The 24,747-nt window shown below is 48.5% G+C and overlaps 1 protein-coding gene across 1 annotated transcript; it reads right to left on the minus strand.

Moving 5' to 3' along the window:
* Positions 1-304: 304 nt before the first annotated feature.
* DNAJA4 (DnaJ heat shock protein family (Hsp40) member A4) lies at positions 305-18,849 on the minus strand. Its single transcript, XM_049852856.1, has 8 exons — positions 18,548-18,849; positions 18,039-18,177; positions 10,453-10,633; positions 8,365-8,469; positions 7,258-7,485; positions 5,966-6,196; positions 2,386-2,486; positions 305-2,291 (listed from the first exon to the last, which is right to left on the minus strand). Exons 1-8 carry the CDS (start codon positions 18,625-18,627, stop codon positions 2,076-2,078), a joined length of 1,281 nt encoding a protein of 426 aa, XP_049708813.1. The 5' UTR covers positions 18,628-18,849; the 3' UTR covers positions 305-2,075.
* Between the last annotated feature and the right edge of the window lie 5,898 nt (positions 18,850-24,747).

Below are 24,747 nucleotides of genomic sequence, written 5' to 3' on the forward strand. Positions count from 1 at the left end.
CCTGCTTCCCTTTCATCTCTCGAGAGATAAAAGGTGCTGCAGGCCACACCCCAGGGGAACTCCCTTTACATTGGATCAGGGAGGTGACCTGAATAAGGGTGGTATTACAACCCCACCCTAGTCCTCTCAACATAAAATTACAATCACAAAATGGAGGACAACCACACAATACTGGGAATCATGGCCTAACCAAGTTGATACATTTTGGGGGGAACATAAATCATTGCATGACATCAACCAATGTGAGGGCAGCTGCCACATAACTACGCTCTAAGAAAAAAAAGGCAAAGCCACTTGTCTCATACCAGTTCGATTTTATTTTTAAAGTGACAAATTACAGGTGGATAAAATTTGAAGCAACATCCTCCAAATTCATTTACATGACAAGGAAGGAGCTGAATCTAATTTTGCTCCATCACCAGCTAGATGTAGTTCTCTAGCAATAATTTATTAGAAAGTCACAGCACAGAAACAGAACGGCCTGGAGTTGTGGTCCATTTGTAAACTGGTTTTCACAAAGGCTTAGTTGGAAGAATCAGTTTTATGTTAATCCTGATCAATGGCCAAAGCAGGAACACGTGGTCTCTTTTTACTTTGAGCAAATTATGCCCCATCTAAGCAGCTGGGGCCACTAACCGGCAACGTTCTGCTGGAGCCTGGTCCATGCAGCTGGCTCACCTTACCTGCCATGGGTCTAATCTGCCCTTTGACCCTCCAAGGGGACTTCCCTGGCCTGAGTCAAACTCAGGTACTGTATAACCAAATAAGGGTGGACCTGACAGGTGGCCTCTGCTTTTAAGTCAGCAGCTTAGAAGGTAGCAGTTTATCTTCATGGCTCCTGTGGGAAAGTAGTGAACGATAATGGCTAAAGGTTGAGGTGACCCTAAGTTCAGGTTGTAGTCCCCCTGCCAGGACAAATATCCCTCGGAGCAAGCTATAATTTACAGTGAATTTGACCAACTGTAGTCCCTAGTCGAGTTCCGTCCCATTATCTACATTATCTAAACATGATCCTGTGAGCAGGAAGCCCTTTTTAAGTATGGCTGTGCAACAAGGAGAGGAACGTTCCCCTTGAAGGGAGTGGAATCTGGGAGGTGGAAAACACTGAGAAGTTCTGTGCCTTTCCCAACCTTCAAGTCATGCAGGCTCACTGGTCAGGTGGGGGCTGGCTGTGCCTGTGGCCAAGCCACCAGAACCCCATGGCTTCTGCTGCTCTCAGGCTGCCAGGGACATGGAGGGTTTATTTTTCTTTACAAGTAAGCACTTTGGTGGGAGAGCACTGCAAAGGTTGTCAACAGAAAATTGTTAAAACCACAAAGAACAGTGTGGCGGGGGGGGGGGGCACAGGCAAGCAGTTACATCAGCATGTCATTTAAAACACTGGTCCTCACCACAAGGGTGGAAGGTTCAGGAACCTTCCAAGAGAGATGATCAGGCACACCCCCCGTTCCAGTCACTTAGGGTACAGAACAGTAGAAACTAAGGTGGCCCTGCAACACCGGGACCACAGCCCACTCAGCATGAAGCAAGGAACTAAAGAAACCTGAGGAGCCAGGTCCGAGCCACAGATGTGCGTTCGTTCTTTAGGAGGATCGTCTAGAACCTAGATTGGAAAATATGTTAGCAGCCCTGAGGTTGTGCCCTCCGTAACTCTGCCACGGGGGTGGGGAACCACAGACCTGGAGATGGGCCAGGACGCCCACCTCGTGCCTTGGGGCTTACTAGGGAGGTGAGTGCTGCTCTCTGGGCCGTGCTGTAGTGCTGGAACTGAGTTACGGCAAAGCCACTAGAAGCACTGCGGTCACTGGCATCTCGAAAGTATATCCTGCAAATGTAAATAAACAGATTCCATATGCAGACTAGAGGTGATTTACACTTAAAACATTTAAATATAAATTAAACTATAACTTAAGTTACAACCAGAAGAAAAACCAAAAAGACACTCAGCAATTGAGAATGCTGAACACATACACAGGACACCCCAAACATGAGGCCATTAAATCGATGCCATTTTCATTGTGCCAACTTTACATTCATCATGTGCTAGTCCAGCCGGGCCATCTGCACTGTGTGCCTCATGCCGTCTGGCACTGCACTCCGGCCCGGGGTCCGTCATCATCTTCCTCATAGGCCTCCCTGTGCTGGCGCCAGTTCTGCTCATTGGGATTAAACTCCTTCAGCTCCACTTGATCCATGTCGTCTGTAATCCTCACTTTCTGTCGAGGGGGGAGCAAAGCTTCCAGCTGGGGAAGCTTTTCTGGAGAAAGCCAGTGTTTTTCAGGAAAGAGTACCTGTAAAGGGTGAAGTGGGAAAGAGCAGTGGTTGGTCATTCTCCCAATTAAGGCATTTAACAGCACATCCAGTAAGAAAACACAGTGAACTTACTAAAAACTGTATGATCAGAGTCCCTTTCTCGAGGGGAGCTTTGTAGATAGGCATCCCTTCGTCGCGCACACATCTCAGGTCCCCGTGCTTTATCACCTCACCTGCCACAGGAAAACGTTTGGTTCTGTGTTAGTTACAAAACAGGAAAATAGTGGCTTGTGTGTGTTGGGGCGAGGGGTTAGTCTCCCTTGGGGTTAGTCTCCCTGGGACAGCTTGGGGACAGGTTTTAGAGCCCCCATGGGTACCCGGGAAAGGAAAGGGTTAACTTAGCATCTAGAAAATGGGTCCCAGTCAGAGTCATCCCTGTCAGGGGTGTGGTCGGGTTGAAGCGGGTGAGGTGAGGGGCTCAGGTAGAACTCCAGGCTCCAGCAGTGTGTCAAGAAGGCAGTACACTGGAGCATGCTTGGCCTCCATCCCAAAGTGGGCTGGTTTAAAAAGTGAAGTAGGAGTCAGAAAACCCAAGTCTGGGTAAAATAGGGTGCTGATACCCGTCCTGCCTCCCTCTTGGGGGTGGTTACAAATATCCTGACCATGGGATGGCAGCCCGTGCTTCACACACACAGAGCTTGAAGTAGGAAAGGGCCGCAAAGGAGCCCAACAGCCCCACCTGGCATGAGAACCTGCTAATGGCCACCCTTCAGGGGACACCAGCTTCCTGGGCAGGGAGCTGACAAGGCAGGTCAGGCCACTGGCAGTCTCCCATGTATTTTAAAACGCACTCACAGACTGGTGAGCTTGCACCTGCTAGTTCTTATATCTGTGTTATTTCAAAAGGCATCATGGGAGGTTAGACCCCCAGAGCTCTAGTGGTCTTCCCCAAGTCTAAAAATGTTATTTCCCTCCAAGCCTGGGAAAGGAAAGAAACAAAAAGGTCTCTGAAAAAGTATGCTTTTCAGCTCGGTAATAAAAATGGTAGACAAAGAAATGTTGGGAGTGGCAGGGGGCTACAGAGAAAAAGGGAAGATAAAAGCCAAACACTAATTTATCCTGCAGCCCCCTCTCCTGGGAAAATAGTATTCCACACAAGAGAACTATTCAGAAAATGAAATCACTTCATGAGGAAACCTTCGCAAGTACATGACATGAGCTTTTTAAAACAAAGCACATCCACGACTCTATCCTCGGGGCCATTCGTGCGCCAGCTGGGACTAGACATGGCCCTCCGAGCCTACTGTGTGTACAGGAGGCTACCCCGGAGCTGGCTTTCTGTGTTCTTAGTTGTTTGGTTTTTCTTTTCAAGAAGTTTTTGTCTTCTCTGTTCCTATCAGAGATCGCTTCTTGTTCCTCTCAAGAACTTCCCCACACTTTCCTGTCTAACTTGCCAGGGTTGGGAAATCGGGAGACCAAGGATGGGAAACTGCGTGAAAGAGAAGGGAAAAGACCGTGAGGCAGGCTCTTCCCTGAGGCAAATATCTGTCCTCAGTCAGGGGGCATCGCACCCTCATGAAGCTCCTAAGCCACTTTTTCATTCATCTGCTGATTCTCAGCAGTGCTCAAGACACCCTATAGGCCCTCTTGTGAGGATGGCATTTCAATAGAAGAGTGGATGAAGAAGAGGAAATCGAAGAACAAGAAAAGGAGAAGGTGTAAATGGAAAGAGAGGATACAAAGGATAAATGTGAAAAAAGAAAGAGCAAAGAAATGCAATCTCCAGCACAAAGTTTACTGGCTATCCTGCCTGCCTTACTCACAATTAAGCAAGGAAATGGGTTCCTGGGCATGCCCCTGCTGCCAGGGAGGTGGCCCAGGTGGCCACTTCCTTCTCTCTGGGGCTCCTTCCTTACTACCCTCATTCTGTCCTTGGCTCCCAGGGTCCCTGTGGCTGGCACCAGCTGAGAGGCAGCGAGGAACCCTGGGCTCCCAAGGCAGAGCCCTGCCCCAGGGAGCTCCACCTCAACGATTCAAGACCTCCTGTCTCCTCCGGTGGCCAAGGAGGAGCTTGCCCAAAGAAGTTACATGCAGACGCTGCCTAGCTCCAGCTCTCAGAAGGGCCAGATCCGAGATGGCCTGTTTGCAATGACATTTGGGACACAATACCAGCAGGCGCTGGGCATGTACCTGCTCACAACCAGTGGCGTAGGGCTTTGTGTCAATTGTGATCCTCAAATCTTCCTACTCAAGTAACTAGAGGACACAGGTACTTGGGAGGTCTATGGAACAGAACTTTAAGGAAGATGTTTTATTTTAAAATTTTCATCCAAATACTGCATTATATTGCAGTGCTTTCTCCCAAATCTTCATTACGTGTACACACACACACACACACACACAGAGCAAATGAAAAAGCAAATGGGGTAAAATGTTAACAGTAGGCAAACTGGGTCAAAGCGTATATAGTTATTATTTGTACTATTTTTGTTTTACAATTGTTAAGTTTAAAATTTCCAAATAAAATGTTTAAAAAAAAAACAACTCTGATCAAGGCTTTGATAAATAATTCCACTTAAAATAATGCTCAGAAAAGGAGGAAACAGAAAGAGCTAAGAGCCAAAGAAAGACAGTGGTGGAAAGAGAAGAAAGCCAGAGAGGAGAAAGAGGCAAAGGAGAGGGCAAGGGGAAGAGGGAGAAACACGCAGAAGAGTCTAGAAGTCAGGGAGGCGCGGTGGCACCAGGGTCTGCTCACGCCACTAGCCGCTAGAGTCTTATCGCCACTCTAAACCATCAGTGCCCTTGGACTGGCTTATCTCCCGCTCAGTCCTGAAACCCACCCTTCTAGCCTTAAGCCCTCAGATCCCCACAGAAAGTTACTGCCTGGCCCTGCTGCCTGTGAGGGAAGGGCAGCAGCACTGCTCAGAGACAGTGGTGAGGCCAAGCAAGGGTGCCTGAGTGACTTACCAGCACCACACCTTGTCTAGACATGGACAAATGACACTTTGGGCATCTGAAGTACCATTCAGACGCAGCTTTCAGTCAAGGTCCCTGCCTGCTTCTCTCCCTTTTCTGACTTGCTGCCCTCCCTCTCCCCCTCTGGCAAGTGCTCTGGTGTCCACAGGACCCTCGACTGCAGTGAACGCCAACTCTGCTGGGAGCTGGGAGCCCAGAACCTCCACAGGTGCTAGTCAGCTGGGAACCCTCTTGGCCCAGAGGCAGTTGCCTCAGATGGGTCCCTTCCAGTTCTGCGGGTATGTGCAGATAAGGGCAGATCCTGTGGAAGCCTCCAAGGGATACATTGACAGGCAAGGTCTTTTTTCCCTAGAAAGTTCTGTTCTAAAATGTTTCTCATGTATAATTGAGAACACAGAGGCCAGAGGAACATGTGGATGAATTAGTACAAGGCACCACTTCTTACAGAAAAACAAATTTTTCTCATTCAAGTTTAATTAGCAGATCCAGTTAAAATTTTAGACCCCCCAAGATTCCTGTTTGAGGCTCTTCACTGCTTCAAATATAAACATAAAAGAAATTTATAAAATTCTCAAGCACACCAGTCATTTGTGATGGCTTTAAATTTAGAGAAAATCAAGTCACAATAACTTGGGTAACAGACGTCAACCTAAATGGGAAGCAGGGCTAACTTGCCAGGACTGTTATGCCAAGCACACAGGACCACCACCACGGGAACACACGTTTGAAACATTACCTGATTTGGAGGTAATAACAAGGATTCGATCATCCAGTGTTTTTATCGTCTTCTTGAAGCCACAGAGGGCTTCAGAAAGCTGAATTTTCATTTTCATGATCAAATCATGGCCTCGTCTCTGAAAGACACTATGATCCTTCTGATCAAGCACAATTATGACATCGCCAGGCTCCAGCTCGGGCTCCTGATCTCCTTCGCCATGAAACAGTATCTTCTGCCCATCTTTCATACCTATGAAACGTCATCCCTTTCTGATTAGCCATGTCTCTTAAAAATCAGACTTTCCGTACAGCTTCTGAAGAAGAAACGGAGTCCTTTGGGGGGCCTTTATTCATCAAACCTCCTAACCTTATGCAGCCATGGGGATGGGAGTGGCAGCTGGGGTTAGAGCCGAGAAGTCACACTTCCCTTGGCAAGACGTGAGTCCTCACCCAGGTGCGTAGCAGGGAGGGGGAAACGGGCCACAACACCCACAGGCCACACTGCACTCCCCACCCACGGGGCACCATGATGCCACAAGTAGCTCCACACCACCTGCTTCCCGGTGCACACACTGTGCATGGCTTTGGGGACTGACAGGGACAGTGCAGTCAGCCCCATCGCTTTCTGACAAGTCAGTGTATGCACACAGTACCAAGGGTAAGGCGTGCTAAAACGAGAAGTCCCTTTCACAATACCTGTGCTGGTTTGAGTGCTAAGTCTTGTACTTTTGGTCTCATCTGTGCTCCAGGATGGATTGGGAAGCCACAGCAAAAATCAAGGAACACTTGGGGAAACAGCCGAGACTGAAGACAGGCTGAGAATGCTAGTGCCAGGCAGACTAATCGTGGGGAAGGCACTGTAGCTGGGAGGCTCTGGTGCAGCCGAGGGGAAATGTGTGGAGAAAGGAACACGTAGCTACAAAGACTTACACCAGGTGGTATGGCCAATGGGTAATAAAAGCTATTAGGAAGACCATTCCAACAGATCCTAAAGGAATGGTTTGAGAATGGTGAGAGGGCAATTATCCAAAACCAGAGTCAAGGAAAACTTTGGGAGCACTGGAGAACTTTAAAAAGAGGTGCTTTTGATCTCAGGGAAGGTGACCTCAGGAAGAGAACCAGAGTGACACGGAATGGAAATAAGGCCAGGGAGGGTCAAGAGAAGATGACCTGGAAATAGGGGAAGTTATGGCACACCTGACTACTGCTTAAATATATGTTGTAATATATCTTGTTTCTCTGATATCCAACCTGTGGGTCCCACAATTAGCACCCAGTTAGCATTTCCAGCAAGAGGTGCAGTCTCCTCACCTTTTTCAACGTGCACCTCGATAATCTTCTTCTCTCGGATCACCTTGGCGCCACTGCAGCTCTCGCAGCGGTCCTTGGGGCTGATGCGCTCCCCCTGGCCCTTGCACTCGATGCAGACAGTCTGGATCTGCTGCACCATCCCCGGCCCGATCTGCTGGATGTGGACCTGCATTCCCCGCCCCTTGCACAGTGGACACTTCTCCACAGAGCCCTTCTTCCCCCCGACACCTGCAGGGGGACAGCAACGAGAGCCAGGCTCATCCCTCGGAAGGGCCCTGCTGGGCACCACAGCACAAGGGCGATGAACCATTAAATTGGACAATGGGGTCTGAATTCTGACTATGCACAAGTATGAAAAGTAATATAGAAGCATCTGGGTGATTCTAGTCAAGCGTGTGATATCTAGATATTAATATCGGATATCAAGCATTTGTGTGTATGGCTGTGGCAAGCCAAATTCATCACTTTAGCTTCTCTTTCTTCCACCCAAAGGTAGAAAAAAACCCAGGCCTAGAGGTGAATGAGTAGGCTAGGGCTGTGGAGAAGTGAAGAACACAGCTCTGTCAACAGGGGTGGCTACCCAGCCAATTCCCTGTGGGACAATGTGGGTTGAGGTCACCAGATCTGACTTTTCTTGAAAAAAAAAATTCAGATTAAAAAAAAAATAGTAATCATTTAAGTCAGAAGTTGGCAACCTACAGGCTGCTGCCTGGTTTTGTAAATTAAGTTTTATTGGAACACAACCATACCCATTCATACATGAACTGTCTAAGGCTGCTTTTGTGCAAATTTGAGTAAACAGTTACGACAGTGACTACATGTCTCAAGAAGCCAAAATACTTTATAGAAAAAGTTTGTCGACTGCTGGGTTGGGTAAACTCTCTTGATTTTTAGATTTTTAAAATAACTGTCAACATATTAAATAAATGTACAGCCCAAATAAAACATTTCCTTCAGGCAAACAGATCTGACCCTCAGGTCACCTGTTCCTGCAGCCTCTGCTTGACCCTCACATTTGAAAAGATAATTTTTCTCTGAATTCTAACCAGCCTTGTTTTTGGGTCTAAGGGGTCAGAACAGTGAAATTCATTCAAAAATTCATTTTACCTTCACATTTCTCACAAATTACATTTTTCTGGAGGGCCAATTTCTTTGTGACTCCATTATATAAATCTTCAAGAGTTACAGACAACTGATGTACAACATTCTTGCCTGACCAAGGGGAAAAAAAACACACACAATGAGTAACACTGTATTAAAAATACCACAGTATTAAATACCACCCTCCTCCCAATTTATGCTCCGTCATAGAAGTCTCCAGAGACTGGAACCCATGCCTGTTCATTCACTCCCTCCCTAACAAGGCAATGCTTCTATTATGCTTGCCTGTCCATCTGGCCGTCTGTCAATGATGAGAACTAATATTCTCACTTGCTATGAGGTAGCGATTCAATCATTTACAGACATCAACAAAAAGTGCTTCCACCTTTATTTTCTGAGAACAAATCTGAGGACAGGGTGATCATCAGTTGAGAAAACCTAAGTCAGTATTGGCCAATCAAAGTGGTTCAGTTTTCCCCATAAAAGGAGCCCATCCACAGAGAGGAAAATGCTCTCCACCTTTAACTGAAACTCTTCCTTGGGCATAAAGCTCTTTACATTCTGGAAAGCCATCACCCTTCTGTAATTTGTGGCTAAGCAGGAATTCTTTCATCTGCTGAAATCATGTTTCTGCGTGAAAGACAATGGGCATTTCATCCAGGGCTACGCCAACCTGTCAGGACTGAGGCAGCCAGCCCCTCACTGTGCGGCAGGACTCTCAATTACCAAGACAAGCTGTCCTTGTGTACTGGCTGTCACCTCTGAGAGATGAGTTAATTAAGGGCGTGAAGCTGTTCATCTCCAGATAGTGAGAGAGCTGGGCAGCACCCAAGGGTTTAGTCAAACATCCACACTGTCAATCATATAAACAGGCAAAATACCCAGACAACAGGGGGAGAATTGTGCCCAATAAACATTTTGTGATTTTCAGGACACCTTGTTCACACAATTGACCCTTAAGCTTTCTAAAGTCCAAAGTCAATTATAATGTGAGAAAAAGTGTGGCCTCATCTATCTAGGGCCTCTCATTGACCAAAATCACACTTCTTTAAACTCCAATGCAGAGCTTATTTTTTTCTCATTTTATCCAGAACTGGAATAAGCTGGTTATCTGATGCTGAGGTCCAAAGGAGACCATCCACAGTAAGCTGAGCAAGGGTAAAAGGCCTACCAGAGACCAGTCGGAGGGGACAGCTCAGTCTGGCAGGAGGTAGGATGTGCAGAGTTAGGAAGAATAAACCCAGATCTCAAGAACAGCAGCCTATGGCCATTCAGCTCGGGGCTAAGAGTGCCTCACCCGCCTCCTGGGGAGGAAGCTACTGCCCATGAAGCAGTCTGAAGAGAGAGGCAGGCGGTTCATTCTACAAAGATTTTAAAACATAAAGAAGTTTGTCACCTAGAAAACCTCCTGAGAAGGCTGGGAAAACGGGCTGTAGTAAACATGGCAGAGGACCACGCAGGACGAGGGAGAGCCCACAGGCCCTGGCCCAGGTCAGGGGAAACAGGCCCAGGAAGGAGTGTGTGCGGAGGAGAAAAGCACTCGTGGCAGAGACATTATGAACAATTGCAAACCCACTGCTGTCGAGTCGATTCTGACTCCCGGAGACCTCATGTGTTATAGGGTAGAACTGCCTCCCAGCGCTTTCTGGGCAGTGATCTTTACGGAAGGAGACTGTTAGGCCTCTCTGCAGAAGCGCCGGTGGATGGGTTTGAACAGCCAACCTTTCGATTAGCAGCCAAGGGACCACTGTACCACCCAGGGACCTGATGCCATTTATATCCCTCAGGACACAGGTGCCTGACCTCAACAGTAGAGAAAAAGAGGACAATAAGATGATCTTGACCTTCCTCTTCTCTACCCTTCAATCCACTCACTCCTTTACACCTGCATCATCTGCAGGCTGTCGGGTAGTTGCTGAACACAAAAAGAGCTTCAAGGTAGCGTGGATACTAGACAAGTAAGGAACTGTTTAAAACTAATGGTCCTCAAACATGACAAGTCTGCCCTTTGAGAGCACGATCCGTCCTCATTCCAGCAGCACGCATCCTTTTTGGAAACTATGAACTTGCTCACACTCCTTTATGAGCACTTACCTCTTCTCTCTCTCGCCATCCGCCCTCCACCACCAAAGAACATGTCGAAGATGTCCATGGGTGACGAGAAGCTGGGGCTGCCCGAGCCACCTTCCTTAATTGCCTGCTCTCCACCTTGGTCATAAACGTCCCTTTTCTTTGGATCTGAAAGCACTTCATATGCCTGGGATATGAGTTTAAACTTTGAAAGAAAAAAAGAGAAGTAGTGTGAGTCGTCTGATTAAGCAAACCCCCCACATGGATGGTACATACGCAATAACAGAGATATTCTGCATCCAAGCCCCCAAACAAGCCAGTTTCCTACACACTCTCTATCTAGAACTTTATTTTTCCACTTACTCCCTGATAAAGTGGGAAAGACAGGACAAATATCCTTAATGAACTGGTAGCAGGGACACTGCAGAGAATAAGAGAAAGCAGCAGGGCAGGAAGGTTTCTCCAGACTCCAGCTGCAACAGAAGGAAGTTATGTTGGGCCAGGACACAGTGCCGTGTGCCAGGGCTTAATCAACAGCCTGATCCCCAGGGCTCCAGGGTGCTAGTCCTGGCATCCCAGCTCATGGGAACTGCTTTACTTGTTTACTAGCATGAAATTCAACTGTACCCATCTTTGAGCACCTAACCACATGCCAGACATTATACACAAACCTGTACTTCCTACCTTCCCCCCCTAAACCCGCTCCATGGTCTCCCTATATTTTAGTTAACCGGCCACACCAAAACTTCTTTACCTCTAGCCCCCACACCAGCTCATCTGTCAACAAACCCTGGTGGCTCTACCTTCAAATTTGTGTCTTCAGTAACCTGGGACAGACCCAATATTCTCTGTGTAGCATTCTTGCCAAAAATGCATCACCGGAATCCAACTGCCAGAAAACCTAAGTTGAGGGGCAGTGTGCAAAACTGGCCTGGATGCTTCAAAAATGCCAAACATGAAAGATAAGGCTAAGGGAAACCAACAGGAAAGCTAAACGCAATGTATGATCCTGGGTTGGATCCAGAGCTAGGGAAAAAAAATGGCCACAATGGACATTATTGGAACAATCAGAGAAATACGAATATTTTTTTCTCAACGTTAAACTTCTTGAATTTGGTAACTGTACTATGGTTATGTACAAGGATGTCCTTGTTCTTAAGAGAAACATGTTGAAGTATTTAGGGCTGAAAGTTATGATGTAAGCAACTTACTCTCAAACTCTTTAGCAAATAATAATAGTAATAACAGAAATGGATAAAACAAATATGGCATCATACTACAGGTGAAGCTGGGTGAAGAATGTGCAGGTGTTCACTCTCCTCTTGGTATGGAAGTTTTAAAAATAGTATCAAGACACTAAAATCTTCCAAATTGCAGTGGATTAATTACTTTTATGTGTGGTCTTTCTAGCCATGGACTTGTAACTCCCACCCAGGTGACTGGGTGGAACTGTATGATAGGGTAATTGTGGCCTACCAAGGCAACTGGTCAGTTTTGCCTTAAAGGAGAGCCAATTCCAGAGCAGAGAAGAGAAGCCCACCACCAACAACAAAGGAGAGGCCCAGCGGCAGCAGAGGCCCAGCGGCAGCAGAGGCCCAGCGGCAGGAGAGGCCCAGCGGCAGGAGATGGCAGGGTAGGCTTCCCTGCCTACGGAGCGAAAAAGCTGGGTGCCTTGGGCAGAGATGGAGGGCCAGAGAAAGGTGTGCCTACGAGCACAGCTAGGAAGAGGCTATCCTGATAGGACTGTATCCTGAGTGTTCCTGAGCCTGAATTTTAACTGTTACTTCCCTAATAAACCCCATAATTATGAATATGGTCTGCGAATTCTGTGTGGCCATTGCAATGAATTATCAAACCCAGTAGGGAGTGCTGTGGGAGGGACAGTTGGTGTCAGAATTGGTGAAGATGGCAGAGAGAGGAGGCGTGTCCGACCTCCACCTCATAAGAATCAGCCTTGGGCTGTTGATCTTGATTCTCCTTTCCCCTTTTCACTACCACCATGCCTGCCTTGGCCAAGGCCACCAATTCTTTTTCTTTTTTTTTAATTATGCTTTAAGTGAAATTTTACAAATCAAGTCAGTCTTTCATACAAAAATTTATATACACCTTGCTAAAAAATAACCTTGCTATATACTCCTAATTGCTCTCCCCCTAATGAGACAGCCGCTCCTTCCCTCCACTCTCTATTTTCATGTCCGTTCCACCAGCTTCTGACCCCCTCTGCCCTCTCATCTCCCATTCAGACAGGAGATGCCAACATAGTCTCAAGCGTCTACTTGATCCAAGAAGCTCATTCTTCACCAGCATCTTTTTCTATCCCATTGTCCAGTCCAATCCCTGTCTGAGAGTTAGCTTTGGGAATGGTTCCTGTCTTGGGCTAACAGAAGGTCTGGGGGCTATGACCACCGGGGCCCTTCTAGTCTCAGTCAGACCATTAAGTCTGGTCTTTTTATGAGAATTTGGGTCTGCATCCCACTGCTCTCCTGCTCCCTCAGGGGTTCTCTGTTGTGTTCCCTGTCAAGGCAGTCATCGGTTATAGCCGGGCACCATCTAGTTCTGGTCTCAGGCTGATGTAGTCTCTGGTTTAGGAAGGCGACAAACTCTTGCCTGGATTGCAGCAGTGACCTCCTCACTAGTCTCCGAGCTTCCATCTTCACCCCAGCTTTCAATCTGTCCTCCACACAGCAGCCAGTGAACCTACTGGTCATGTCAATCCTCTGCCTCAAAACTTCCAATGTGGCCGTATCACAGTCAGAGTAAAAACCAGTCCTTACGCTGATCCACAAGTCCTGACACTTCTCTGCCTTCATCTCTTCCTACGCTTCCCCCCACCCCCCACAATCCAGCTTCAGTGGCCTCCTTGCTGTTCCTCTACACCCCAGCACGCACCTGTCCTTGGCCACCCCATCACCTCTTTCAAGCCTTTGCTCAGATGCTACCTCTTGAGGGAGCCTTCCCTGATGACCTTGTTTTAAAATTGCAACCCCAGCCCCAGAACTTCCCACCTCACCTACCCTGCTTTATTTTTCTCCACAGCACTAACCACCTTCTAGCACATCCTGTCATTTACTGCTTATGTTGTATGCCCCACTAAAGCATACTTCTTGATGACAGAGAATTTTGCCAGCTTTGTCCACTGCTTGTATCCCCAAGCTGAGAACTGTGCCAGGCACAATGAAGGTAGTCAGTAAATACTTGTTAAGTGAATGGCTCAATTCTGGGAATACCCTGTGAGTGAGGCAGGGTCTTGGCCTTCCCTGAACTACAGTTTATATATAAACAGCCTGTCATGCAGCTGACTCCATAAAACATACAGATCCTCCAAGTGCTATGAAGAGACAAATACGGAAACAAGTAACAGAGATACTATGTTTTCTCTTCTACAGATCTCTGAGCTGAAGTAGCTAACAAAAAAAACCAAACCCAATGCTGCTGAGTTGATTCTGACTCATAGAGACTCTACAGGACAGAGTAAATCTGCCCCACTGGGTTTCCAAGGAGCGGCTGGTAGATTCAAACTGCCAACCTTTCGGTCAGCACCCGAGCTCTTAACCACTGAGCCACCAGGGCTCTGAAGTAGCTAATAGGGTAATTTAAAAAAAAGTCTTAAAGAGACATCAGAATCATATTATATATAAGGCAGTTAGATCTTTTGACATGTTAATTTGCACATTATTCTACAGAGAAGAATCGTCCACTACTACCCCTTTCCTCAACAGAAGTCTGACGTACAGGAATCCAGTGCCTAGTATGGACAATCAGAAAGCAACTAGGTTGGGCAGCACCCTGAGAATTTCCCAGGTCTGTCATAGGTCAGGAATTAGGTAAATATGCTTCATGAGAATGCCCACTAGAAACACTCACCAAATACCCTGGATACTCGCAAGACACTTGGACTTAAAGGAATTAATTAATCTAAGATGGAAAAAGATGGTAGTGACTTCCCCGTCACTCGGGGCATTCAATCAGAGGCCAGATCTAACATAGCATGGCGGCCCTGATTACCTGTTGTGGAGTCTACCCCACCTCTGAGGTCCCAGCATTGCAGGGTCTAACTCAGCCCTTTGCCTCTACCTGCTTCTCACAGTTGGGGAGATTACTGTTCTGCCCAGCTCACTTTTCAGACTGTGATAATATGCCACACCCTTAACGGATTATTATGCCGCTGGAAAATGGCTTTGAAGACCACGTAGCAACTTGGAAAAGTACTTGTGATAAAATTCCAAGTGGAGAGAAAAAAAAAAAATCATCTTGGAAAAGGCCTGGAAAGAAGCATAATGCGAGGGGCTAGGGTGAAATGTTCTGCAATTTTATGCTGGTTTTACGATGTTCTAACTTGAAAATCAGTAATTCAAACTAAATGTTACAGTGCATTTGGCCAAAAGGCCAAACTCATCTCAAAAGCTGGTTAGGGTAGTAGCCAAGAATGTATACCCCTCTGTTTACTGCTCCTGAAAGGGACTATCTTGCTCACCCGCCATCCTTGGCGTCCTGCAGAAAACCAGCTGCAGATAAGTAATGACTCCACACACAGCACCCAGCAACAAACACAGGCGGCCCACTGCTTAGCAACACAGGACAACAGGGCAAAAAACAAAGACGGACACCCCACGGCCTTCTCAGTTGTCCTGGAACAAGGGGGAAAGGGCTGGCTTAATCTATTTTTGAAGAGGCATTAATAATACAGTGACAAACTTAGAAGGGGGAAAAAAAGGTTCAGCCTGGGACAGATAAAGTGGGCGAGAACAGCACGCAGGCATGCCGGAGAAAGAAATGACCTGCGCCACGCACCCGGTCCACAGCAGGGCCAGAGCAGGGGCTATCTGGTGAATGAATGAATGAATGAATGAGTCCTTTCTGGGGACTTTTTCCAGCAGAGTTTCTATAAATTGTGTTCCCACTCTCCTTACCCCTCTTTGATTTCCAATTCAAATTTCCACTGATCTCTGAATTCACCCTCCTTTCACAATTTCCTTTCCAATCTGTGCCTTCTACAGGGCTCCCCATCCTCCGCACAGAGAGATGTCCCTCGTGACATCTCTCTTTAGTCTCCATTCAGCCAGCTAACACACATTTTACCACCTACACAGCATGGCTAGACAAAGGGCATGCAGTGGGCATGGGGCTGGAGCCCCTGCACTGTTAATGTTCTGGCAGAGAACAACCCATTTTGAGTCGATTCCAACACATAGCAACCCCATAGGACAGAGTAGAACTGCCCCATATGGTTTCCAAAGTGCAGCTGGTGGAGTCAAACTGCCATCCTTTTGGTTAGCAGCCAAGTTCTTAACCACTGTGTCACCAGGGCTCCGTGGCAGTGAATACCAGTGTCAAATCAAAAGCCAGAAAAAAAAAAAAAATCAAACTCGATGCCGTTGAGTCCATTCCAACTCATAGTGACCCTATAGGACAAAGTAAAACTGCCCCATAGGGTTTTCAAGGAGCACCTGATGGGTTCGAACTGCCAGTCTTTTGGTTAGCAGTCGTAAGTCTTAATCACTACACCATCAGGGTTTCTCAACGTCAAATAATCACAATTAAAGTAGAATGAGTATTAGGGCAGTAGGTCAGTCTATGGGTCACAGGCAGCCTCCCAGAGGACATTTCAGCTGAGAACTAAACTAAAAGGTTTTAGTCCCTTCCTGGAAGGTGGGAAGGAGACAGGATTTCTGGCAGTGGGCACATCACAGAACTTCCTCAAGCTGCAAGGGACCTGCCAGAACTCCCTTACCAGCAAGAGCCTCACTTAGATGACCTTAATTCAGTGCCTGGTTTTAAATACTAGTTTAAAACAAACCACCTACTCAGACAGGCGTATACAAGGCAAATGCCACACAAACGTAGCATAGGTCAAATCCAACTGGAAAAAAAGAAACTTCAGAACACCAAAAGCATACTCATGTCAAACTGTATTCGCACAACCATGAACTCTCCGTAAATGATATGAGATTTGACTTGAAACCGGGGTTGGAAGGCTTTCCCACACGTTGCCTTTAGCCAGTCTGCTGGAAGGTGGAATTAGAAGCCCAGAAGTGCTCTCCTTGAAGGAGATTCTCAGACACAAACTACAATGAATTTAGGGAGTATGTCTATGAATCACCAACATCATGTAGCAAGCTGGTGACTTTAAAAGCTACAGTAAGCCACCTAAATATAGATGAGAAAGAACATGAGTGGGTAACAGACAAATGGTCTTACATGAAAGCATTTTAAACTTGTGACAGCCACATGTGGCTAAATATAAATATTCTATCACTGCTGCCACCCGGCCAGCCTTCCTTAAGCAGCTTTCTCCAGCATGGAATAATGAACGCAGACAGGTATCTCGATATTAGTGTCGCTGCCAGAGGTCTAAATGCTACTCTGGTGATCCGTGGCTTCAAAAGTGGCCCATGCGTCACTGTTATTAGCTATTACAACAGGTCCAGCACCCAAGCCCACCTAGGACAGCCAAAGTTTCATAAGAAAATGGTTAGAAGTGGAAGGAGAAGAGGGTAGGATAACATGCTTTTCTTGCAATGCCTGATCCTCAAAGTCACTTATTCAGTGGCTCGTGAGCATCCTCAGCGATAAAAGGCCGGCTGTCTTTGTTCCTGAGAACAAGCTCAAAAGGATTAATCTAGGTCTTTATTATTCAAGGCATTTTTCAGCCTATTATAGGTCCTTATGACCAACCATGAGTCATTTATCACAGAAAACTCGAAACATGTATGTAAAATGATGTGCCAGCTTACAGATTTTCCCGTCCCTCTTTAAAAAAGAAAACATGATTATTCAACGTCGGCCAACCTTTATCAAGCAGGAGGGGGACACCAGGTTTGTCCAAGGTACTAGCTCAGACTAAAAGAAACTCACCCCTAGGGCTTATGCATTAGCAGGGAGTATGAACACAAAATGATTCAATCCCAGTGGTTCCTAGCAAATACACAACTTCTGGTCGTGCGTGCCTCAGTTTCCCTGTTGGCCGGCTGCCTCTCCCCCCTGCAAACTCTATGGGAACTGGGCTCCCACATTTAAGTCCCAGCGCCTCGCCGGCGTCTAGCACAAACCGCAGGGGCTCCGTGAACACTCGAGGGGTGAACAGAGGAAGGAACAAGCTGCGCAGGGGCTGAGGAGGGGCCCGAGTCCCTCGATCCCGGCACCACCGGACCCTCGGCCGCGCGAGCTGCGGCTCGGCCGAGTGCCCTGCCCCTGACCCCGCCGCCGCGCTGCGCCCTCCCGGCCTCCGACCCTGCCCTGCCCTGCCCCTGACCCCAACGCCCCGCCGCGCCCTCCCGGTCTCCGACCCTGCCCTGCCCTGCCCCTGACCTCGCCGCGCCCTCCCGGCCGCCGACCTTGTCCTGCCCTGCCCCTGACCCCAACGCCCCGCCTCGCCCTCCGGGTCTCCGACCCTGCCCTGCCCCTGACCCCAACGCCCCGCCGCGCCCTCCCGGTCTCCGACCCTGCCCTGCCCTGCCCCTGACCCCGCCGCCCCCTGCCGGCAGCGGCCGCCTCAGCCAGCCGCGCGGCTCGGGTCCCCCGCCGCCCTCAGTAACTCCCGGCCCCGTCTCCGGGCGGGATAGCCCCGGCGGCCCCGCAGCGCCCCTAGCCGCCCCGCGCCCGGCCCGCACCTTCTCGCCCTCATCCGGGTTCTTGTCCGGGTGGTACTTGAGCGCCAGCTTGCGGTAGGCCTTCTTGATCTCCTCCGGGGAGGCGCTGGGCTTCACCCCCAGGATGTCATAGTACTGCGTCTCCTTCACCATCTTGTCTCTGCGGGGCGGGCGGGGCGAGGCCGCTCAGCGTACCCAGGATGCCCCCGCCGGGCCCCTCGCCCGCCCGTCCGTCCGTCCGTCCGTCTGTCACGGTCGCGGCCGCAGCCGCTGCCGCCTGGGGCTCTGCCCGCCCGCCCGCGCCAGGCCGACCTCCGCGCCCGGGTCCGCCGCACTCGAGGCGCCGGCTCCTCCGCGGCGGGTTTTATTCGGCGCCGGCGGAAGGTTCCGCAAGGAGACAGTGACGCCACAAAGACCCAGAACCTTCGCGGAGGTTCTGGTGGCATCCCGACCGGCCCGGCTGAGGCGCGGCGGCGGATTCGCAGCCCGGACCCCCGACGTCTGCGCCCGGCGCGGCCCGGCCCGCTTACCCGGTGTCCTCGGGCGCCTGTTCCTCCGGCCGCCCGTCCGACTCCCCCGAACTCCAGTTCTGACCGCCGCCCCGGGCCATGTTGGGGGCTTTGGAAGGCGGCTTCTGCGTGGAGGGCGCCTTCCGACGTCCGTCCCGCCGCCCCGGGGCCGCCCCCTTGCCCTTCCTTGTGTCCGTGGGGTCGGCTGCCTTGAGGACCGGGTTGCCTGAAGGGCAGCGCGGGCTGGAACCCTGCACGGAGGAGCTGGACTGAGAGGCCTGCGCCCTGCGGTCCCCACCCGGCCTCCCGCTCTGGGCGTGGCTGCCCTCTGTTGGGTCACAGCTGGGGTGCGCCCTGAGGGCTGCCCTGGATTGTTGCATTTTTTGAGGGGTTTGGAGTGGGTAGGGGCCCTCTACCGTGGCGGGACCCTGTTCCCCTAGACCCTACAGGAGCTGGCTGCCCCCGGGGCATCTTCAAGGCCGGGTAAACCTTCCAGATCTGGACAGTGGTCTTCCGCTGGCTGCAGGTGTGGACAGTGACCTTTCCACTGAAGTCCCCCAAGTGTGGGTAGTGACGTCCCCTAAATGTGGGCTGTGACGCACCTCAGATGTAAGCAGCGACGTCCCCCAGGTCTCCCAAGGCCCCCCCCCGCCCCACACTTGTTCCAGGAGTGGGAAACCGCTCCTCTTCCACGTATTGTCAGTGAGCGAACCACCAAGGCTGGACCAGGCCCGACAGCCCATGCTGCACACATTGGGGGAATGATGGCGGGCCCATGGCTCTGGCTGGACCCTGTTGGCCGCCCGGGACAACTGCCCAGTCCCCTTTGGGAGGCCGGGGAACCATGATCACTTTGACTAGCAGCAGAAGGGTACATGTGAAAAGCAGGGCCAAGCGCTTATCAAGAAACGGCAGACCCTGCCACCCCAGCCCGGCCCCAGCTTCTGCAGTGGAACTCTTCTTCAGGAAGGAGCGCCAACCTGCCTGGATCCTTTGGCCTTGCTTTAGGTTCTGCTGCAGGCACCACCCTCTTCTACGTGTTTAATGGGATGGGAAACAACTTTTAGTCTTTCCTTGTGATTCATGCCCCTGTAGGGCAGTAACCTTTGGGCAGAGGAAAGAAGTCAGAGCTGGAAAGTCAGAGGAAAGAAATCTTGGATTCTATACCAGATCTTATTAACTCTATGGGCCTTAGCCTCTCTGAGCTAGCTTCTTCATGAGCAGGATATAGCCACTGTCACCTGCATGCCTGCCTCCCTCACAGGGCTCCTGCAAAGATTAAATGGGATAATTGTTAAGGCTCCTAACACACACACACACAAACTCTTGCGGTGGAGTCGATTCCGGCTCATAGGGACCCAATAGGACAGAGTAGAACTGCCCTATAGGGTTTCCAAGGAGTGGCTTGTGAATTTGAACTGCCAGTCTTTTTTGGTTAGTAACCACTGTGCCACCAGGGCTCCTAACACAGTGGGTTTCAAAGCTGGCTGATCACGGGGATCACCTGGGAATCTTCTAAAAAAATTCCTGTGTCCAGACCAATTACATTAGAGCCTCTGGAGGTGGGTCCAGGGAATCAGTATTTTTAAAGCTCCCCAGTGATTCCAGTGTTCAGCCGCAGCTCAGCACCACACAGCTGTCCAGATGTCCAGATTCAAAAGCCAGAACCTGTGACACTGGTGGGAGGGGTGTGTGTGGGAGAGGGAAAGCTAAGAGGTGGTCGGAGCCAAGGAGGCACAGAATGGGTCATTGTGATGAATAACAGAGGAAACTCTGGAGTCAGCCAGACTTTGGTTCAAAGTCCAGCACCATCTGTGTGGCCTTGGGCAGATGACTTACCCTTAATGAGCCTCAGTTTCCTCAACTTATTTTCTTTTTTTAATTGTTCTTTAGATGAAGGTGTACAGAGCAAATTAGCTTCTCATTAAACAATTACTACATGTATTTGGCAACATTGGCTGCCAACCTCACATGTCAACTCTAGCCCCTTCTCGAACTTGGGTTCCCCATTATCAGCTGTTCTGGCCCCTCCTGCCCTCTCACACCTGACCCTGGGTTGTTGTGCCCATTTAGTCTTGTTTTGTTTTATGGACTTGTCTAATCTTTGGGTGAAGGATGAACCTCAGGAGTGACTTCAGCACTGAGTTAAAAGGGAGTACAGGGCCACACTCTTGGAGTTTCTCCAGTCTCATCAGACCAATAAGTCTGGTCTTTTTTTTTTATGAATTAGAATTTTGTTCTGTATTCATCTCCAGCTCTGTCCGGAACTCTCTGTTGGTGATCCCTGTCAGAGCAGTTGGTGATGATAGTTGGGCACCATCTAATTGTTTTGGACTCAGTCTGGTGTAGGCTGTGGTAGTTGCGATCCATTCATCCTTTGGCCTAATCTTTTTCTTATGTCTTTGGTCTTCTTTATTCTCCCTTGCTCCAGATTGGGTGGGACCAGTGGAGAATCTTAGATGGCCGCTCACAAGCTTTTAAGACCACAGACGCTACTCATCAAAGTAGGATGTAGAACATTTTCTTTATAAACTATGTTATGCCAGTTGAGCTAGATGTCCCCCGAGACCATGGCCCCCAGCCCTCAACCCAGTAATTTGGTCCCTCAGGGAGTTAGGATGTGTCTATGAAGCTTCCATGACCTTGCCTGGGACAAGCTGTGCTGGGTTCCCCAGTACTATGTACTGTCTTACCCCTCACCAAAGTTACCACTTATCTATTGTCTGTTTAGTGTTTTTTCCTCCCCTCCCTCATAACAATCAAAGATTGTTTCTTTGTGTGTGTAAACCTTTTCATGAGTTTTTATAATAGTGGTCTCATACACTATTTGTCATTTTGTTATTGGCTTATTTTCACTCAGCATAATGCCCTTCAGATTCATCCATCTTTTGAGATGTTTCACAGACTCATCGTTGTTCTTTATTATTGCCTAGTATTTCATTGTGTGTATGTACCATAGTTTGTTTATCCATTGATCTGTTGATGGGCTCCTCAGCCTCTTAATGTGGATAATTTAAATAGTACCTACCTCATAACACTGATGTGAAGATTAAATGAGATAAAACTTGTCAACCACCTGGCACAGAGTCTCAATACACATTGATGCATTTTTTTCTTTTTTTCTTCAGTCCAAGCTAAAGAAGCCTTTGATAATCTAGTACATTGCTTCCCAGAACTATAAATGGAAGGATTTGAGACTTTACACAGACATTTCTTTATCAGTTATGTGTTTATTTTCATGGTTACTTTTTCTTTATTGCATGTGACATTGGTTTTCCAGCTGCAGTAAGCAATGCTAAGTTTCTTTTTTGTTCAAATGAAAAAAAAAGAGTAGATAAGTAGTAAGTTTATGATAGTAGAAGTGGTACAAAGATGTCTTAGTTATCTAGTGCTGCTATAACAGAAATATAAGTGGCTGGCTTTAACAAACAAATTTCTCACAGTTCAGAAGGCTAGAAGTCTGAAGTCAGAGGGCTGGCTCTGGGAGAAGGCTCCCTCTCTGTAGGATCTAGAGGACGGACCTTGTCTCTTCAGCTTCTGCTTCCTGGTTCCTTGGAGATCCCCATGTGTCTTGGCATCCATCTTACTGCATCTCTGCTTCTAGTTTGCATTTAATCTCTTTTATATCTCAAAAGAGATTGACTCAAGATACACCCTACACTAATCCTGCCTTATTAACATAACAAAAAAACCCATTCCCAAATGGGATTATAACCACAGGTGCAGAGGTTAGGATTTACAACACATATTTTTGGGGACACAGTTCAATTTATAACAAAGGATAAAGCAAAAATGATGGCATTTGAATGGCTGAAATTTAGGAAATGTTGATCCAATCCCCACCTCATTTTACTGATGAGGAGACTCTTAGAAGAAAAGGTAAAACTGAAAGGTATAGAATGGGGGCATTGTCCCCTGACTCCCAACACCAGGCTCCCTTTGTGACACAGGGTGGAAGGAGAAGTACAGAAGTAGCTTTCACACAAGACAGCCTGGGACAGGTTCTCCATGGAGTCTACTGAAGAGGGAGAAGCCACACATGATTGGAGAGGGGATCAGGAAAGACTTCATGGAGGAAGGGCATGTAGCACAGACCAGGAAGTTAGAATCCCCTTGAGCAGAAGTGGGAGAGAAGGGAACCATGTGGAAGGGACAGCAGAATAAAAGCAGAGCAGAGTGTCAGGATGGATGGAGACTGAGTCTGGAGAGAAGCAAGGATAGATACACTGGAGCCCCAAATGTTTTGGGAGTTTGTTCCTCCTCTGTTGGGTGCTAGGGAGCCATTGAAGGTCTCAGAGCAGGAGCTGCGTCCGGGGTGGAATAACCAGCAGCAACCATCAGAGGCTGGGTATGTTTGGACCTCCTAGGAGAGGTCTTAATTGGACATGCAGATTTCAGAGTTCCTACAAAGAGGAGTCAGGCAGTTGACAGGCTGGCCCAGAGAGTGGATATAGAGAGAGGAAGAAAGTACCTTGAGAAGCACCCACCTTGAGGAAGTGGGAGCAGAAGAGAAGCATCAGAGAAACAAGAGAAACAATGGGAGAGTGGAGAGGAACTAAAACTGTGAAAGACCAGAGCAGTGAGCAGGAGCAGAGGGGACAGGGTACGGGCAGAGTGAGGCAGGGAATAGTGGAGTTAGTGCTTTCAGGGGAGCTCACCTTTTCTTCAGTTAAACCATACTCGTTGCCATGGAGTCAATTCCGACTCGTAGTGACCCTATAGGACAGAGTAGAACTGCCTCGTGGGGTTTCCAAGGCTGTGATCTTTATGGAAACAGACTACCACATCCTTCTCCCATGGTGCAGCTGGTAAGTTCAAACCATTGACCTTTCCGTGGGCAGCCAAGTGCTTAACCACTGTGCAACCAGTTCTCCTTTTGAGAGGATATTAATTTGCTGGGCCCCTATGATAGCAGTTATCACTCCAGGCCATTGTTTCAGGATTGCGGGAGACTTCTGCTTGGAGAGACCCTGCCCCTCAGTGGCCGTCTGACTTTGGGCAAATTACCTCTCTCTGAGCCTCAATTCCCTCGTTTGTAAAATGGGGATAAGAGAAAGCACCTACACATCACAGGGTTATTGTAAGGATTAATGAAGACAGCGTGTGTAAAGTGCTTAGCACGTGCCTGGCAGAGAGCAAGTGCTCACAAAATGGCATTTGTTGATTTCATCATTCCTGACACCTAGTGGGTACTGGCTGTGTGCCAGGCTCTGTTTAAGGTAGTGCCGGCCCTTAAGGACCTCTCAGTTTAGCCAAGGCTGACCACCTGAATCTAGCCACTCCATGTAACCCCCAGCACTCCAGCCCCTGAAAATTTCTAAGAACTCATGTTGAAATAGCTAATTATTGCCACCTTGCTTTAATAGACAAAACCCAAGCTCCCAGTGACATTACTGTGGGATAGGGTATGGTCTCCCAGTGGCCACTTCCTCCTGGAACTAGGCCTTCACCTGGAGCCGTTGCCATCAGAAGTTGGAGGTGCCCCGGACTGGGGAGAAAGAACTAAGAAAAGTGAGGGGGGTGGTCACCCTACTATATATGTATGCTTTACAGACAAGACCCTAAGGTCCTACAGACAATAAAAACACATATAGCCCATAGGATGAGGGGGGCCCTGGTGGCACAGTGGTTAAGCATTTGGCTGCAAAGCAAACGCTCCTTGGAAACCATATGGGGCAGTTCTACTCTGTCCTAGAGGGTCACTATGAGTTGGAATCAACTAGACAGCAACAGGTTTATAGCCCTTAGGATAGTATTTGGCATAGCATTCAATACATTTTGGCTACTGTTCTTGATGCAAAAAAAAAAAAAAAGGTACATACATCATACATGTGTCTGCCTAGAAGTATCACATTTGGGACTATAAAAAGCCAAATAGTGTGGAAGGCCGAAAAACCTCTCGCTTGTCTGGGGGAATTGAGCCGTGACATTGACCTTAATGGTATCACTGTTCTAGGGTGCCCTGTGTGTCTAGTTAATGTTACACTTATTTAATGATCACTTTAGATCTTTCCACGGACTTACTTGGCCATTCTGTCTCACCAGTAATGTCCCATGTTAAAATATGGTTCCTGGCTAATTAAAGAATATTCCAGACCAGGAGAGCAGGGTTGGTTTCACTCTCAGTCACTCGGGCTCAAACCTCAATGCACCTCATCTATCCTTCCCTCTCTTCTCCATTACCAAGTGTTGTGGGTATTCCTCAGAAAGTTCTCCCAGGT

The sequence above is a fragment of the Elephas maximus genome, chromosome 13, assembly GCF_024166365.1.
Source record: "Elephas maximus indicus isolate mEleMax1 chromosome 13, mEleMax1 primary haplotype, whole genome shotgun sequence".
In the NCBI taxonomy this organism is placed as follows: domain Eukaryota; kingdom Metazoa; phylum Chordata; class Mammalia; order Proboscidea; family Elephantidae; genus Elephas; species Elephas maximus.

Bases quoted from the DNA above. Each gene is read 5' to 3' on its own strand.
- DNAJA4 (XM_049852856.1), bottom strand. From the start codon at position 18,627: ATGGCCCGGGGCGGCGGTCAGAACTGGAGTTCGGGGGAGTCGGACGGG. The intron at 7,486-8,364 runs GTAAAATGAATT...GTCCCCCTGCAG, and splicing joins AATTTGTGAGAAATGTGAAG to GTGTCGGGGGGAAGAAGGGC. The intron at 2,292-2,385 runs GTAAGTTCACTG...CACCCTTTACAG, and splicing joins CTCTGATCATACAGTTTTTA to GTACTCTTTCCTGAAAAACA.